The 19298-nt window shown below is 41.7% G+C and overlaps 1 protein-coding gene across 1 annotated transcript in view; it reads left to right on the top strand.

The window, feature by feature from the left end:
* The window catches only part of LOC119742759 (leucine-rich repeat serine/threonine-protein kinase 1-like), a 28036-nt gene extending 10313 nt beyond the window's left edge, over nt 1-17723 (top strand). Inside the window, exons 9-24 of the mRNA XM_038218928.1 lie at nt 327-625; nt 957-1160; nt 1392-1608; nt 2337-2504; nt 2776-2964; nt 3205-3486; nt 4847-5012; nt 5278-5551; nt 6503-6757; nt 8632-8858; nt 9705-10675; nt 11148-11480; nt 12772-12939; nt 14446-14547; nt 15521-15745; nt 16434-17723. Of these exons, the coding sequence (XP_038074856.1) occupies nt 327-625; nt 957-1160; nt 1392-1608; nt 2337-2504; nt 2776-2964; nt 3205-3486; nt 4847-5012; nt 5278-5551; nt 6503-6757; nt 8632-8858; nt 9705-10675; nt 11148-11480; nt 12772-12939; nt 14446-14547; nt 15521-15745; nt 16434-17081 (4728 nt within the window). The 3' untranslated portion in view covers nt 17082-17723. The remainder of the gene's footprint in view (nt 1-326; nt 626-956; nt 1161-1391; nt 1609-2336; nt 2505-2775; nt 2965-3204; nt 3487-4846; nt 5013-5277; nt 5552-6502; nt 6758-8631; nt 8859-9704; nt 10676-11147; nt 11481-12771; nt 12940-14445; nt 14548-15520; nt 15746-16433) is intronic.
* Nucleotides 17724-19298: the final 1575 nt, after the last annotated feature.

Here is a 19298-nt window from a genome sequence, read left to right as displayed (position 1 = left end):
ACTCCTGAAATTATCAGTTGTAACCGTTAGTGTGGACAGACCCATTTGGATGTTTGGTTGTGTACGAATTACATGTACTTCGCTACGGCTTGAAATAACGCACGAGTCTATGGGGAGTGACTGCAGCCACTTCCATAGACTCGTGTGTAATATCAAGCCGTAGCCAAGTTATTCGGACACGGCCTTCGTTTGACAAATCAGCAGGGGTAAACATTACGTAGCGCGTTGAACACCAATAATGCATTCGCACGTATTATATAATATACATGTACATGTATCATTATTATCATTATTCTAAAGAGACTTTCAACCTGTCCATCTCACAGAAACGCTTGGATGCCTCCAACAACAAGATTGGGAAAGTCCCTGACATGCATGAGTACTGGAATCGTTCCCTCACGAACTTAAACCTCAGCTGTAACCACTTGACGGAGATTCCTTGGACTGTCTGTCAGCTGACTCTGCTGGTAAAGCTGAATCTGTCCGGCAATAAAATCACCGAGCTTCCTCCTACTGACTACTGGAACATCTACAGCCTCAGAGAATTGTTACTGGCTGATAATTGTTTTGAATTTACGGAGAACACGGCCTCCCCATCAGCACCTGCCATTGTCAAGAAAAGAAGGTTTGAATGAAAAACAGTATTTTAGTTGGTTGGTCTGTTGGTTGGTGTTTGTAGAATACGAGATTCGTATGCAGAGAGATACCTTGCCGTTGTCTTACCACAAACATTGCACAGTTTACTGTTGTATTTGTGTGAGGTTTGATGAAGAAAATTATTATACAAATGAAAACCTAAGCGGACCCCAATCAGTATACCATGTCATTTTGACGACGTAGGTGGGACGTGGATATTGCAAATGAACCGCGCCTTCGGCCTGGTTTAATCCAGCCATCAGTACTGTTGTCTCGCATTGCCTTTTCCATTATTAATTATTAAACTCATACTTTTTAAGATCCCTCAGGTTCTTCTCAAGGGATATAAGTCAAACAACCAGTTTGGAAGTGCCACCGATCGGAGATGCCACAGCTTCATCGGTTGTCTTCCCAGAGAGCTTCTGCGATTCTCTGTCAACCCTAGACCTGAGCAATAACCAGCTACGGGACGTGCCCCCTAGTCTTTGCAAATTGGCTTGCCTACAAAGGCTGGATCTCAGCGGGTATGCACATTTAGATCACCATCAATATTACCTGCAAAGCGGTTAAAGAAAATGTATTTATCCCCAAAAGAGTAAAAACCACAAAGTTGGAGAACGAAAACCTCAATCTATACAGTGGCCCTGACATGAATCAAACAGGGGGCGTCAGAACTGGAAGGCAAAGAGCCACTGCATCGTCACATAATACAAAAGCATGCATGGTTCTAAAATATAATTGTTTGTGTTCTACAGTAATACAGGCATTGAGAAACTCCCAGACAATCTGGCGCGATTGAAAAGACTGAGGTCCCTCAAACTCGACGACTTGAAGATTAAGGAGCCAGAGACGCTTGTGCCTGTCATTCAGGCTGGGCAACTTCAGACAGGGGAAATCCTGGAGAAACTCAACGAAAGACGCTTGAGTTGTAAACCACACCGCGGTATGAAACTCATGTTGGTGGGGCCAGAGGTATGTTCCAATATTGACAAATCCATAAGTTTACCATTCAGTACCAAACATCTAGTCTTGTTCCCGGACCAAAACGTTATGACTAATCTAACAAGTCTTATAGGTCAGCTAGGCGCCACGGCACGTGACTAAAATTAGCAGGATCCTGCGCGTTTCTGAAAACGTCCGAGGTTTTCCGAATACGTTTTCGTGGACACTCGGATATGTTCGGGTATTTCCGAGTGTATTATGTTTTTTTTTTTATTTACCTGTCATGTTTGTTATCAGTCCTAAAACAACATGAGTTCATAAATCCAAAGCTTGCATTCAATATTTTCAGTAACTGGCGTTATGCCCATGTATAGGTGTTGTGTGTCGAGAATGCACTTGGACGAGGACTAGGTTTGCTGCGTCGTGGTCTATTTTTGTTTTAGAATATGACGGTTACCTAGACTAAAATCTATTGTTAAACGTCAAAATTGTGCGGTCATGGAACCATACTACCAATCAAAAAGCGTATAGCTACAGGGGGTGTAGGGTGCAGGGGTGCGATCTTCGTTAGAGAGCTAAGGAAGGACACATCGCGTACCAGCAATTTTGCGTTTGCGTTTATTAATGGATGTTACCAAATACCAATAGATATACAGGAACTTTCCCGGCTCACAAAATGGTCCATGTTCTTTATACCTGGGGATCGTTTATTATTAAGGAGGGATTAGAGGATAATTATTATTTCTTTGTCTCGTCAGAAATGCGGCAAGACCTCAGTGTTGTCCTGTTTGACCAAGAGGGAAGTTCTGCCCGATGAAGATCTAAACATCAATCTTTGCTCTTGGACTCTTCAGAACCCTGACAAAATGCAACAAAAGCCCTTGCCTACGAAGTTTTTGAAGCCTATTGATTTGTCTACGGATCAGGTAGGATAACTTTGTTCTGATCGATAATATTCATTTCTTTAAAACAATAAGGGTTTGCAAGAACACAAAAGCAATAACACAATGTTAAGAACGGTCAGAGAATGACACCTAAGAATAACGTGTAGCAATGCAATGACTGTTACGACTAGATATGAGGGGTTTCAGATTCGGTACAATTTATCTTTTAAAAAATATATAAAATTGTTATTTTTATACCTTGAACAGAAGGGATGTATCTGCTCCTGAAGTAGATCTTTTTCCTTGGCTTTAGAGTGTTTCTGACCAAAGCGATGTACATTTTTCGATGTGGGATCTGAAGGGAGGTAAGCTCGATACTATTATCCATCAGAGTTTCTTCACACCTAGGACGCTGTACCTGTTGGTCTGGGATCTCAGAGACGGCTTGGAGGGTGTTGATCAGAAGTTAAAACCCTGGCTGCTTAATATTCAGGTAGTCTTTGTCTACTGACCAAAAGAAAACGACGAATTCTGTAAAGTATTATCAATTCATTAAAATATTCATATTTCCAATTAAACAAGAAATTTAGTTTAGGACGACTGCACAATTTTCCTCGTGAAGGCTTGGTTACAAATTGCAAACCCAAAATACGCAGCAAATGCAAGAAATAATGACATGTAAGCAAATCTGAAGTGTGGGGAATAACGTTTAGATTTTTTTATTTATTGTGGCTTCATTTAGTCAAGGGCATCGGAGAGTGTCACCATCATTGTCTCCACCCATTCAGACAAAGCAAAGAAGGTTAAGTCGATCGCAGGTGCAATCATCAATAAATACAGTGGTCGAGATGGGTTTCCAGACATCGCTGATATTGTTGAGGTCACAGCAACGAGCTCTCATGGGGACGGCATTGAAGAATTACGGGGCATTATTTACCGGAGGGCTCTTGGAATGAGGATCAAAAAGAGCCGGGCTTCAGGAGCTGCTCCAGGACAGACAGACATTCCCCTGATTGGAAGAATGGTAAGACCGCCTTTACACAGGGCTGCGACCTTTGGGCCTCCCCTGGGCGACCATAAAACTGGCCAGATCGCCGTTGGAGGCTCAAAGGAGGCCGAATGGTTGCCTAGTTCGTTGTAGAGGTACACAGGATGTTCAGACATCGCCATGGACGCCATGGTCGCCATACATTTTTGAACATGTTCAAAACAGTCGCACAAAGGTCGCCGAAGAAGTTGATTGCTCAAAGGTGGCTCAAATGAGGCAGAAGGGAGACACAAGCATTGCCGTGGTTGCAGAATGGTCGCCGCTTAATAGATCCGTTCTGTTGCAAAGTTTACCGTCAATCTGGGCGATGCTTCTGCCTCCCTTGTGCCTCCCTATGCCTCCTTTGACCGACCAATAGCGTGCATTGAACGATGACTATGGCGACCACTGAGCCTCCATTCGGCGTTGGTTGTCGTATGTTGCACAGGGGAAGCAGAGGTCGCTCGAGCTCGACATGAAAATGCCCGAAAATTGCAGTTTTTTTGGTTCAAGGGAGGCACACGGATCGCTGGAGCAGTTACACAGAAACATGATTTTCTTAGTTTAGGCGACCATTGAGCGCCCTGGCCATTGTTTGGTCGCTCATAGTTGGTACAAAGGTCGCAGCCCTGTGTTAAGGGGGCCTAACTTTTTGATTGAAAATAAATAGACCATGCGAAATGTCTCTTAAATGTTGCAGCCTACGCTTTTAAAGATGCTGGTATCGGTAAAAAAAAATATGAAATGCCTCTAGTTTCTGGTCAGAGTTCGAGGGTGTACAAAATCTACACCAATGTTGACTGGAAGAGTTCATTATGTAGACTCTCTCAGATGCCCTTGCCCCTAGCCATGTGTATCACCTGGAATTCTTGCGTAATTCCCGGAGCCGTTTTTGAGCAATAGCAGCGAACCCATTCGCTTAGTGCACGCACAAGAGAGGGCACTTTTTTACCACTTTCAAGAGCCCATAGACATCTTTTTTTAAAATCTAGACCGGCATTTATATTCTTTTGCGCTGCGTGTTTCCGTTAGTAAAATATTGCGTCTTGTTATTTAGCGAAAGCTCATTCTGCTCGTAAAAAACGCGAACGCTTCGTGCAACCCTCTCCTTGCACGTTATTTCGCCTCCGACGGACGTTTGAGTAAAATAGCAGTGATAGTGCACGGAGCCCATCGGTAGAACTGACATAGCTCCAGCTAAAGATTTAACAATGACGACCATTACTGAACCTTCTTTTGTTACAGACTTTCAGCGAACAGCATCTGTATACTTGTATACTTTTCAAATGCTGATTTCCGAACAAAAAAAAGGTGATTCCGATTAATGAGATTGTTGGGATTTCTTTTTGCCTTGTAGGTGCCTCACTCGTTCAGTGTTCTGCAAGAGATCATAGTAAATCAGAGTGTGCGTCGTAAGCACAGCAAGCCCCCTCTCCCACAAGTCTTGGAGGATGCGGAGATGATATACCACATTAAAAAGATTCCAGACAGTACGATAGAAACCCAAGAGGATATCAGTGAAGGTAAACTTTTGCTTTTGCCTGCATGGAAAAACAAATCTCAAAAAGGAGAAAAATTAACACTAACTTAATTCTTGGAAAGTGGCTTTCTTCCCATGTATTCTTGCTTATATAGTATAGAAATATTAACCGCTCCGTATCCACGGAGCATTCTGTTTTCCCGAAGCGAAGTCTATACCACTCGAATGTTTTGTATTGCCTATACTTTGCATAGCAAAACACTCATTTTCCTTCAATTAAAAATCGATGTTGTGAATTCTCTCTCAAGCTATTGAGTTTCTGAGCACCTGTGGCACCCTTGTACATTTCAATGACCACCTCCAAGGTCTAAGAAGCCTGTACTTCATCGATCCAGTCTGGCTGTACAACATACTCATCAACGTTGCCGACGTCAATTCGTCCTTCGTCAAGGAGGGGCGCATACCCAGGACCATCTTGGAGCAGGAATTGTTTCAGAATAGCGATTTTGGGGAGGGACGGTTTGAGGAATATCTACAGCTTCTGCAGAGATTAGACATAGTACATCAAGTCAGCAAGGAAGAGTGAGATTTTTTTTCATTCCATTATTGGTACTTCATACATCCCTCAATTCAGTTACTTCTGTTGACTCCTTGTATCGCATGCAGGATCCCTACTGATTTTTCAACAGCTAGACCATAGCGTCTCTTTGTCATCCTCGTTGGCCGGGGTAGGCCTACTTTTGTACGTCATAAGACTACTGTGGCAAACTGAGTCCACTTTTTGACACTCGTTGTCAGCCAGTCAGGTTGACTGCGTAGCCATTGTGACGTTTCCATACGCACTAAATATTCATGATTCCTGATGTACGAGGCCATTTTTTTTCTGCAGCTTGTTACCCAATACTAATCAGTTCGTGTGGTGGTCAGCTATTTGTAACAAGCGATCGAATTGGACAGAAATTTTGTCAATTCGTGTCTGGAGGAGTCATTAGTATTACATCAACTGAGGTAAAATTAGTAAATAATGATGTGGACTCGGTTTGCCAGGGTATCGTCTGACGACATATGCGAGTAAGAGTGGCTATTGCAAAGATGCTCTTTGTGGAATTATAAGAAAATGACATTAATACTGCTAACTTAGTTGAAAGCATTAACATTGGCTTAAGGAAAGCTGGAGTTGCTTGAACATTAATTTTGTGTCCAACCTAAATTTTAAAAGGCTTTTCACTTTATGACTTCTGCTGCTGCTGAAGTACACAAACCAATGTGAACAGGACTTTTATAATGTATATTATAAGCTTTGCTTTTCAAATCAACAAAGGAAGGTTTTTATGTGTAGGCTATAGCAAGGAATTAGATGTGGCAGTTCACCATCAACCATTAACATGACCATCTTTAACCGCTAAGCTAGGACATGTTGATGTGGATTTTACAGGAAATTTGTTTATCTAAAGTTTTCAATTTCCTGAAGGAGTAATGTACCTTCTTCCACTCTCTTTGTGATAATGTTGAACTGTGTCCTATTCTGCAAAGATTCCTGATTCCGAGTCGACTTCCCAAAGACAAGCCGGGTCAGGATTACTGGATCTCACAGAGCGAGGACAGTCCATTTCAGGTCTTAGAACGCCATTATAGGTTAGCCTACGATCCGCCAGGATTCTGGAGTCGACTGGTGTCCAGAGTCTACGTATTCCTCAAGTTACTGGATGAGGAGGGAAGCAAGGGGACTAAGAGGGAGTCTCAAAAAAGGCCGGTGAAGAGAGGCGAGGAAGCAAGGAGGTCCCCAAGGTTTGTTACCTGCTCCTTTAACTTCAGTAATTTAATGTTCCTTACTTCCCACTGCTTGTCAATTTCTCAAAACCTTCCAAAAAATGGCACCTGCATTTCAGTGTTTCATACCACAAGAAAACTTTTGTTTCTTGCGGTTTTCAGTAATTAAAATCATATTTTTAAAGCAACTTTTCTACAGCTCATATGAAGATGCAGAGACCCCAATAACATTCCGCAAGGTCTATGTATTCATGATCTAATTCGTCATAGTGTGTTAAACAGCGCATACCTCACGGCAAGTCTAGCCCTACTACTCCGTCAATGCATCCTTGACATATACATAAGGTTCACCACTCTCTTTGACACGAAGATCCTACAGCATCCACTGCCACCTCCTACTATGATGCATAATCAGGATCATCAACCTCTAGAGGACATTCAGTGACTTTGCCATCTTCGTCCTCATCAATTGGAATGCTCCATATAAAGGTCACACTTCACTGCATAAGGTAAAACGTACATCAGATCTAGACTCAAGAATCAAAATCCTGTCGCGATCAGAGAGACTGCTATATCTAAAAGGTCAACTAGGGTTCACCTCATGTGCCTCATTCCCATATGTTGGTAGTTTTCCCATCTCACACAATGCACCCTAAACCAGCACAGTGGATCCGCTTTGCACTTAGCTCCTTCCCATCTCCACCCATTGCCTCAACTATACAGGGTGCCCCCAACTACGGAACGGCGTACTTCCGATACCCTGAGGCTCAAACAACCTATACCAATGCATGGGGAAAAATGATACCAAGATCGCCAGATTGGGTCCAGTAGTTTTTGTTCTAGAGCCAATTAAAACAAAGTCAGGAGTAAGTTTGTCCCGATGAATTACTAAATCGCGTACATGAAAGATGTGTGCTTCACAAAATAGAACTTTTAAATCGGCACCTTTAAGATGACGTCACGTACGTGACTCGCGATGTCGTCATCCTGACTTCACTTATATTTTCTCTATAACACGTCCCTGACTATATATGTACAACCCAATCGAAACATTATTTCTCTAGATATATATTTTTAAAATACGCACCTTTTAGATGACGTCACCGTCACCCGTGTGACGTCATCATTACATAAATCGTCAGTGCACACATTTAGTATGTGTTCTTGGTGTCAAATTTTTATTTAGACAAAAATTAAAAAAAAAATTAAAATCATAAAGAATCAGCCGATGACATCGTCATGACGTCGTTTCGGACTCTACATAATAGTACCATTATCTACCTATTCATGAAGTTTCATGACGATCGAACCTTGCCTTATATGTGTTTAAAACAAATCACACTTTTGATGACGTCATCATAACGTCACACATTTGTCATTTTTTATGCATACATCTATGACCTAACAAAATCTATATAAAATCACATGATGACGTCATGATGACGTCAATTAACACATCCCGGTCTACCTACATTTAGACCCATGATGACGTCACCATAACGTCATTCTTCGTTCATCCTCTTTGGTATAAGGTCTTTTGTTTGGCAAAGTTTCATTAAGATTTAAGCTTTAGAAGTGACCAAAGTGGCTTCCAGAAAAAAAACGTGTACAATTTCTATGGGATTTGAGATAGAACAAGAAGGAAATTAACAGCACAAAAACAAAGGCTTTTCCGCATTTTTTGCGGAAAAGCCAAAATTCAATGATGACGTATTACCCCAGTATGTTTATTGCTTCATTTGAAAAATAAATCATCACATTCTCTGAAAAAAAGCATACACCGTTACTGGGAAACTGGCTGTAGCTTGAAGTAAAGCTTGCTATGGGTACGACGAATGATTTTTTTCACGTTAGGTTTTGAAAATGACACGTACGTTGTTTCCTATTCATAGTTTGAGCCCAACAATGCCAAGGGGACTGATGCTGACACACACCAACATCACTTATTGGCAGACGGGCGTGATTGTCCAACATGCATCCGGTGTTATCTCGTTGAAACCAGCCACCTTTGAAGACAAGCCTGGCATCTTCGTCCAGATTCAATGTCAAGTCGGCGAGTTTACAGCCATGGGGTTCATAGTGGATCAGATCGAACACCTCATTCATGATTGGTACCCTGGTAAGTGCTGGTTTGTAATGTCATGGAATGTTTCGAAGAATGTTTTAAGAGCGTGCAAGAAGACAGTGTTGTGTAATTGCCCTTCACAGCCCTTCTATTGCAAGGGATCCACTGTTTCCGCAAAGAGCTTTAGGGTTTTACAGAACATTTTAATGTTGGTGCAGTTTCGTCAAGAGGCCTGTGAACCGTTCGACCACATGGCCTTAACTTGGTTTACCAAGCACACCCCCTCCCCTTCAACTCGTGGATAAAAGATTACAATTTGAACTTCTCCGGCAACGCTTTTATTTGCTCTTTTAAAGTTTTAGGTTTCTTCTTTACCTTTTCTCTCCACTTCAGTTAAATTTTAACGGAATTTTTTCTCCCGGGAATGTCACATTTTCGTCTTCACGAACACTTCTTGGTACAGTACATTGTAATTGAAAGTTAACACTGTGAATGGGAATGGGACATTTTGTGAAAAGAGTTCAAGTTCGCATTCGCATTCACATTTCCGATTTCGTGAAAATGTTTTCCCAATCGTTTGAAAAGGCGTGAAAATGTTTTCCCACTTGTGTGAAAAAGCATGAATAAAAATGTCCACTTGTAACAAAGACGCGAAAAATGTTCTCCCACTTGTTTGAAAAGGCGTGGAAATGTTTATCCACTGTGGGGAATTCTTTTCACATTTTGTGAAATGAAAATGAATTCGCTGGGACGAGAAAAAGTGTGAAAAGAAAGTTCCATTCCCAGGTTAACTTTCAATTGCAACAACTGTATGTTACTGAATTATAAACATCAACAAATCTAAACAACTTTTAAAAAACCTTTATAAAACACGAGCCGTTTTGTTATATTTTTCACTAGGCCTGGATCCCAGCGGCATGACTGAGAAACAATTTGTTGAGAGATTTGTCCCTTGTCCGGTCTGCAAAATTACAAAGTTCTCTGTCAGCAAACTCGCATTGGAAGCCGCTTTGCAGATTATGGATGAGGTGAAGTGTCCCAAACATCCCATGGAAGGCGTAGCTTTACCTAAACTCCTCCCTGATTTCTTTTTGATGGACCTACCAGTCAGGATCCTTGATAAGAAGGCGTTTGCATTTGATCCCTGGACCAGTGAGTCCCTCGGCAGAGGAGCATACGGCGAGGTCTTTAAAGGAAAATATCGACATGAAGATGTCGCTGTCAAAATGCTGGCTAAAAAAGCGATTTTGTGTGGCAGGCCAGAATCGGGGGTGCATACATCTGGGAGGGAAGATAACAGCAAAACGTCTAGCAGCAGTAGCAGTCCACGAGACAGCGGCAACCAATCATTATCCCCAATGCCGTACGATGAGAGTATCGCCCCTAATGAGATGCTTGTCATGGAGGGATTCTCCAACCTGCGCAGTGAAGTGGCCACCATGTGCAAGCTGCGACATCCCTGTATCATTCAGCTCATTGGGATATCAATCCAGAATCTCTGCTTTGCCATGGAGTTAGCTCCACTACGAGACCTCGCAAAACTACTCCGTCGAGAATCCGAAAGCCATCGAGAGAGTTTTGTGAGAAAGGAGAGGGCTTATGGGACTATTCTAGACCGTGTTCTGACCTTTAAGATCGCCATGCAGGTAGCCCGTGGGGTGTCCTACCTTCACAACAAGAAGATAATCTACTCTGACCTGAAGACTGACAATGTGTTGCTGTGTTCCTTGGACGTCGATGCTAACGTCAACATTAAACTGACCGATTATGGGGTAGCTCGGACCATGGATTTGCAGGGAGCCAGGGGACGCGCTGGTACTCTGAGATTCTGTGCACCAGAGATACTACGAGGAAGAATGTTCACAGAACAGGTATATTACTAGCCCCACTCTTTCCCGAGCATAAATACCATGAATATCATGAATAATTAAGCCCGATATACATTAAATCATTTTGTTAGGTTACATAAATATACATGAGTGGAAGGAAAATGATAAATGAGAACATTTTGTTCATGCATTTCGTTCCGGACAAAGGCAAGAAACGAACCGTTGTCCTAAATCCCTAATAAGACTTTGCAATGGACCGATCCAGAAAGCACCGCCCCATGTTGTACTGACCAATCACAGCCGTAATTTATGACCGACGTGCGTGCACTAAAGTCCGACATGCGTGCACGCGCGTATGATGCCCGCGGATGGAAAATGCAGCGTGGGCATTGGAGCGGCGCGGAGCACGTGTTAATTTGCCCACGTGCGCACTGGGCGGAGCTTACTGGATCGGTCCATTGAGAGAGTGTAGCTTGAAATTCAACCAGGTTAACTAATTTACATTGTTGTCTAGGCGGACTGGTACTCCTACGGTATGTTGCTGTATCACCTGATGTCCGGTGCATGGCCTTACGACCACCTCAAGCCTGAAATAGATATCCATAGCGCTCTCAACGCCGGCACCAAGCCAAACTTTCGGCTCCGAGACTACGTGATCATCACCATGTTCCCATTTCTTGAGAGATTAATGGAGAGGTGTTGGAATGATAACCCACTGCAGAGACTCAGTGGGGATGATATCGCCAAGGCAATGAAGAACGGAAGTTTCACTTGCTTGGAAAATGTCATCAGTTTAAACGAGGAGGAGATAGCGTGTGTGCATCTTGGCTCAGGCGAGAGTGATGAGGTATCCATTATTCATCCACGCTAACCAGGGCAGTCTCACGCCGTAAGACGCTTTGGCAAACCCAGTCCGACTATCTTTACAATTTTGAAACTCATTGTCAACCGATCAGATTCTCTGCGTACACCCCGTTATGTTTTCCTATACATGCTGTATATTCAGCAGGTCTGGGATTGAGGGTCAACTTTAAAGTAGGAAGGCGCTTTTCAGAACAGCACAGCGCGCTGTAAATGTATTTGGTGGGACATTCGTGAAGAGCGATCTGATTGGTCAGAACTTATGTCGTGGAAGTGTTTATGAATAATTAATCTCACTAGGTCATCATAGGAATGTTATACAGTATATGGACTTACTTGAGTGATACTGCCCGGGCTAGCAAGGATGTTTAAATGACATATACTTTGTTGACTTTGGATATATTCTGCCGACTCTCCTTTTAAAACCTTAAATAAGGGAATAAATGTGTGTTTGGGAGGTATTATAACACTCTGTTTAACACCGGTTGGAGTCTGGATGGGTTCGCCTCGGTTAATTATCAGCATTCCAGACTCCAACCAGTCTTAAACAGAGTGTTTAATACCGACCAAGCACATATTTATTCCCTTTTTATAAATACCTTTTCGGTAAAAAACAAAACAAATCTTTTCCGTCCAAAAATCAAAGCAAGTCAAAAACTAAACATTGCTAACCATTTTGTTCAACAATTTTACTTCATGTTGTATCAAACACCCCTCTGACTATAATATGGAATGTCCCTCTACACTAATTCCTTACCTTATATTATAAGGAGATTGGCGTGCACGTCGCGCGTACTGCGCGATGTCGCGCAAAACGTAGCTGGGGTGGGTGTAGTGTGAATTTCGGACTATGGTAATGCGCATGCATACGTAAGGAATGTGAACGTTCAACCAATGAAACGTTAAGGCACCGGATTTCGTGGGAGTCCAAATTTCAAGTGACACTGGAAAAGTGTTTAAGACCAGCTAGCCATGTCTTTATCATACACTGAAGACCGGCCACGTGACGGGCTCTCGACCAATAGGAACTGTTTTAGGTATTTATGAATAATGCTTAATGCAACAAAGTGAGGATTTTTTTTCTATTTATGAAATGTCTTCTATAATTCTCAGATTAGCTCATTGTTTATGGCTTTCACTACAAATTTAACAGAATGCGTGCCCTGTACATTGTTGTCAACAGACAGTGGTCGTAATTTAAATCCTATTCATTCAGATTTGTCAATGACAGGAAATGTAATGAATTTAAATTGTTAAAATGACTCTACCTTTGTCAGAACTCGGATTATTTGTGGTTCTGGACTGGTGAGGGTGCAAGTCGTCGGTTTGCAAAAATCAACGTCAAGTTTTTCACCGAAGGAGATGTCAAGACAGAAAGACTCAGCCCGGGCTCGCGAGCTAACTGTATGGTGCGAGTGGGAGACTGCCACCTTGTAGGCACAGAGGTATATACATTTTTGTAAATAACATATCGCCGTATCGTATCGCCGGAAAATGCTGGGTTCGCTTCGTCTGAATATTAATTTGTCACACTTGTGGATGGCCACAATTTAGTACAACAAAATAATATAGGCAAGTCTAAAAAGGCCCCCAAAAAGTGTCCGGTTTCTGGTCAGCTGCGCGCGCGTCGCCGTAGCCATGCACGTCGGCAAAATTAAAAGTATTTTATTTCAATGTTAGATGATGTCTCAAACCCGCCTAACTCACTGCTGCTGCACAATTTGTACGTGTTTTTGTGGGCTCTCTGAGCTCCAATAGATTTTGCACTAAATGTAGTCGAGCACCATTTGCAGACAGTGTTGTAATTTTATACTTGTGCGTCTGGAAGCCAAACTGCGGGAGCGATGGTCGTGTTATCTGGAAGCTGTAAACGCTTTTAAATTAGCGAATTGTAAGGGAGCAGACTAATTACCAGGCTGGCAGCACAATCATGTCGATGTCGCTGTATGGTCTGATGTAACCGTTTTTTTCTGATTTTTGTCTTGACTATCCAAATTTCCCAAGGAATGTTCGTGTTGGTCGAGATCGTAAGTGGGTGCAGAATTCTCAAGCCTTTATGGCCCTATACCGAGGTTATCCCAAGCTCCACTCTGAAGGACATTTTTGAGAGTTTTAAGGGGATCGATGCGTCATTTGCAACATCAGCCAATACATGAAGAAAAAAAGTTAGGGGAAACAAAGCCCGCCTCCCTCACCACTTTTGGGGCAAGCTCCATACCAGAAACTGGAGACTTTTTTGGCCTAAAGCTGGTTCCTGACCATTTTGGTTTCAGGTGTCTGCAGGTATAGTAGTCATCATGAGTAGGTATAGTCGGGCTCTATACCCGATGTTCCCCAATACTTATGTTCCCCAAAGTCCTTAGGGTTAGGGTTAGGGTTAGATGGTTAGGGTTAGGATTGGGGAACATAGGTATTGGGGAACATAATGTATTGGGGAACGTATGCACCCGGTATGAGGAATGAGTCAGCAAGCCAGTAAGTAAGCTCTAGTTACAAAGAGGAATGTAGACTGGTCCTCTGCGACCAACAAAGACAAGAAGGAAGACCCCCTTAATTTTAACCCGAGATAATGACAAACCTGAAAAGGCATACATTTCTATAGACCTAAGATCTAATGAGGTAATGGCTTTGTTTACGTATGCACTTTTCTACGGGAGCGAAGTCGGGACGCCATATGTAGTAGGGACCGTCTACCATGCAGGAAAGCGCACATGTAAACAAAGCGTGACGTCATTAGCTCTCTCAAAAGGAAGGCCAAAACGTAAAGTATCAGAAATGTACTGAATATTTCAGAAAAAAATCTATACAGTGATATTAAAATCGGTATGTCATTGTCATGGGTGAACGAGAAAACAAGGCCTTTATGGAAGAGGTCAAAATCAGTATTGTGACAAGTTTTTACCTGAGTGGCAAAGAGACTGAGACAGATTTCATTGATTTTTGTTTTGAAGAACAACCGCATTCAGCTCTTTGGACCACAAGCCGTCGATCGGCAGGATTTTATCGTTGATGCTGAGGTTCTCTGCCTCTGTTATCTACCCATCAACGACAAGGTGAATTAAGCTTAAGAGCACATCGTCCTGAAATCGCAGAACATTGTTTGCTTTAATTTGTTTACTAATTATATTTCAATGGTCTGGTTGAAAGGAACCTAATCTCCTATACCGTTCCTCAGAAAAGAGGACAAAAAACCGGTTGTTGACTTCTGACGTGTCGATATTTTGTGGCATACGCATACGTACACTCTAAAAACTGCGTTTAGCAATTAAACACAATCTTGCTATCACTTTGTAAACATATGTTAAGACGCTAAACATTACGTGTCCAATTTTTAAACATAAATGTTCAATAGCTAAACACTATCCATCCTTACGCTAAACCTGTTTAGTATTTAAACATGTTTACAAACTGATAGCAAGAAAGTGTTTAGAAAAGTGTTTAATTACTAAACACAGTTTTTGCAGTGTAGTTCCAGCCGTAAATAAGTCTCGATTATCTCATGTACACGAGATCCGTGCGCAGGAGATAATCAACTGAGAGTTTCCGAAAAGCCAGATCATGACATAAAGTTTGTATGACACATGACGCTATTGAACAGATTCCTAAATAACTCACATTTTGCGTATTGTACACAAATATTCACTTCATGCTTCGTGTAGTGTAGTAAAGCTAGCCTCCCCAGGTGATCCATGAATCACCGTGGGCAAACATAGCGCAGGCCACGTGGCTTGCTCTCAGCCAATCAAGATACAGAATCTGTGGGTGGGGTGTTGTATTAGGTGATCTATATTTCAGCCAATTATCTTGTGCGCACAAGATAATTTATTTATTATAATAATATTAATATTATACATTAAACAAACAACAAAATCTTCAAAGAAACCTCAAAAAGAAACTGACTACATATACAACAATACCATAAAGGATTTGACAAAACTCGATAAGGTAATACAGATAAGTTGTGCCAAGTTTTTGTTTTAAATGAAGCACAATATAATCAGTGTGTCGTGAAATATTTGTATCCAGGACACGCAGGGGCTTCTGTTCGCTGGTTTGGCTGATGGTCACGTGGTTATCTTGAGGCACAATCCAGCAGCAACGGACTGCAGCAACAGGCAGCAGGAGCCAGTTTGGTCCCGGGTGAAGACAATAACCTTTGAGAATAAGCGTTGTAATCTGCTGGAGCCAGTCCCTGAGAGAGATGAGCTGTGGATAGCATGCGGGAATAAGCTGCGTGTTCTTAGCACCGAGGTATACATTCCAAAGTCTCAACATACTCTCAACCAGAAAAGAAAATCCCTCCTTCCAATACTACTGGGCATATCCTGCTCAAATAACGACTTATCAATACAGAAATTCCTTATCAATCTAGCCATACTCTTTATTTGGCCCAAAACAGTGATAATGCATATGAATTTATGCAATTTATGACAAATGATACCGAAAACAGTTGCACTTTTGTATACGTGCAAGTTGTGGTTCACACTCACCTTGTACGTATACAAATGTGCAAATTATTTTCGGTACCATTTGTCATAAATTGCATAATTATGTGCACATTATTGCTGTTTGGGGCCAAATATAGTGTATGGCTGGATTGCTAAGGAATTTCTGTACTGATTAGTCGTTATTTGAGCAAGATGTGCCCAGTAGTTTTTGAGTTGGACAAAAAAGTATTAACTAAAGGGGGACTTTCTTTTTTTGGTTGAGAGTAGTGTAAGAGTCTTGCCTTACGCAGAAAGTTCCAGTTTCAAGTCTTCTATACCCTCAGTGCCTTATCGCCTCTAATTCCCCAGCACAAACCAAATACTTCAGGCACTCAGCTCCTTACCCTCCCTTTTAGCCTTCAAACTCAACCCACCCTCAGACCTGTATCATATTGCTGCTCAAGAAGTATTTACTTTAACAGACTCGATCGTTTCTTCTTCCCAAACATTAGATCTTGTTGCTGGATGCATCGGGCATCACAGTGACTTCAACAGCAAAGCGCTCTCTGGTTGGTTTGGCTCATGACCATGACAGCCTCTTCTGCATCATCGAACGCTCCTCCCAGGTACTTCAGTATAACATGGCTAACAGGCAGCTTGTGAATATCCTTCAGTGTGGAAACACCATGCTGGCGAGAGGAGTTTGTCTGATATCTCCGCCGGATGATGGCATCCACGTAATAGATGAGGAGCAAGCTGAGGATGACGAAGAAGTTCGTTATGAGGACAATGCCATCCAAGTACTGTGTATTTTAACTGTCAAAGATACCCTGTGGATTGGCACAAACACCGGCAAAACTCTAGTCCTTTGCCTCGACTCAGAAACACAGCACAGTGTCGGCGAAGTGCTTGCCATTCTTGGACTCCTTCCAGAATTTGACAATAAGAATGGGCCAGTTAAAAAGCTCCTTAGGGCCGGGGACGGGCACGTTATGGCGATGCAGGAGCTCACAGGATCATCACCACCACCACTCAACCAGGAGACGCGTCTCAATCAGTACCAGCTGCTGTTATGGCAAGCATGGGGTTCGCAAGAGGTGGCAAAGTTTGATCACATCCACCATGCGTTGGATGAGGCAGAGCTGGCTTTGGGCAATTGAAGAGACACGTTGCTTCAACATCGTGATTTCATTCGAAGATAAAATGTATTGTTCCACAAGCATCATTGTTTATGTTACTGTCATTCATATGGTTTGTTGGGAACACATCTGTATACATTAAAGTACAGTATAGGCAAATTTGAAAACGCAATAACAATTGATATAATTATATTGGTCTGTTCAACTTTTGTTATTCTAATTAAGAATTTTAACTGGTTCATTATGTTAATATGTTAATTAAGGTTTACTGTTTACTGGTCTGTTGATTCCAAGAAGCATGCGAAAGGGCCCTTTAGTTTACACGTAGAACAGGGAACACAGATATATCCCGAAAATTGGAAAATTGACCAGCCTGGCCACTATCTGGCAAAACTTTTGCTTGTCTAATTAAAGAATCATCATTAATATTTTGATAGCCGAATATTTGAGAGAGAATTTTTGTAACGAAACGAAACTAAGTAAAGTCTGTCACGAAGCAATGTGGCCCATCAGGTTCTCAGTAGTATGAAACGACTGATAATATTTGCACGTATACAAAAGTGCAACTTTATTTCCGGTACCATTTGTTATAAATTGCTTAATTTTGTACACATTATCACTGTTTTGGGCCAAACAAAGAGTATGGCTGGATTGCTAAGGAATTTCTGTACTGATAAGTCGTAATTTGAGCAACAAGTGCCCAGTAGTTTTTGAGTTAGGCAAAAAGTATTAAGGGGGACTTTCTTTTTTGGTTGAGTGTATAAAAAGGGCACGTACGGGCTATGCCATTTAAAGTTAGCGTCCCTGTGGTTTTTCAAATGTTTAAAGAATAGGCCTAATGCCCTTGAATGAAGTATTATAAAAAATATTTAGAGGCAATATAGTTCCTTTAAAACAGCTTTGTATATTGCGCTTATTTTAGGTCAGAGCTGGATTTAGACTTGACCGAATTCCGGTGTTGCACTGTGTCTGCGCATTACGGCGTGCCTTTTTATTTCTATGGTTCTCATATTTGTTTGCCTCTGAAGTATAGGGTCGGTAGGTGGGGGGTGGGGAATCTGAAAAAAAATATTTGCAGTTGCACCCGTATAGATGGCTAAATTAAATGATGCCAAGTGCGCATTGTTTCTAGTTTTGTTTATTGCAATGAGTTTATCATGAGTTGATATCACTGAATAAAAAAGTTGACTTACATAAGATATCTGCACCAAGCAGCTCACTAACGTTTTGGATGTAGTGACAGCCATGACATACCAGTCAAGGAATACTATAAACATCTGATATGATGAGAGGCATCATCCTCTCATCTTCTGGGATTCCACTGGTTGCTACACGCCGTACTTCGCGAATAATCGGGTATTAATTGTCACTAGCTTTTCAATAACCCAGAACCTGATTGCCTGAGGTTTATATTCATTTTTTTTAAATTGATTATTAGTTTTGTTAATGGGGTGCCCAACAGGGTTGGTAACAACAAAAACTAGAACCAAAGAAATAATAAGGAATGCCCTTATTCGTATTCCCGTAAACACACTGAAGTGGCACGCGTGTCAAGTATTAGTATCATGGCACTTGTCTCGCTTCAGGCGTGATGTGTGATATTGAAATTCAGGGCCGGGTTGTGATGGCAGTGTTTGTTGTGGATGTTGACTTAAGTCCGACTTGAGTCAAGTCCAAGCTTCCGCTCTTTATTCAAAAGGTGAATTGGAAAAAAAAATGCTTAGCGTAGACCGATTTTTCGTTCAATGTCGCGTTCAATTTCAATTGAATTTTTTAAGGGTGCCACACCCAAAATGCATAGGGAATCTCTCTGTAATGTTGAAGCGCATCAGCATGTATATTTGGTTCAACTGGGGTAGTGACTATTGGTCTTAATTCTTCAAAACGGCTGAGTTATCGCCACGTATAGTGATGACGAATGAATGGCAGAGCTGGAAAGAATTTAATACGAATATAACCGATCACTATACAAGCATTTACAGAAGTTCTCCTGGTGTTTAGAAAAACAATCAAACTAATATGGAGGCAAAATATACATTCTCGATATTGGCCACGCAAGTTTAAAAATGTGCAAGAGTTTTAATGTGATGATGATAATTTTCTTATAGACATTTTCACGGTGAAGTAGCTGATCTAGCAAAGTATAGGTTTTCCCGGCCAATTTCCTGAAATGTTCATTCACTTCTGAAAATCGGTCATTCAGTTTCGTCTGAATTTGAATGCACGTCTTGAATCCCA

The sequence above is a fragment of the Patiria miniata genome, unplaced genomic scaffold (assembly GCF_015706575.1).
Source record: "Patiria miniata isolate m_02_andy unplaced genomic scaffold, ASM1570657v1 HiC_scaffold_6, whole genome shotgun sequence".
In the NCBI taxonomy this organism is placed as follows: Eukaryota; Metazoa; Echinodermata; class Asteroidea; order Valvatida; family Asterinidae; genus Patiria; species Patiria miniata.
Note: the sequence above shows the minus strand (reverse complement) of the source record. Positions and strands in the feature narration are given on the sequence as shown.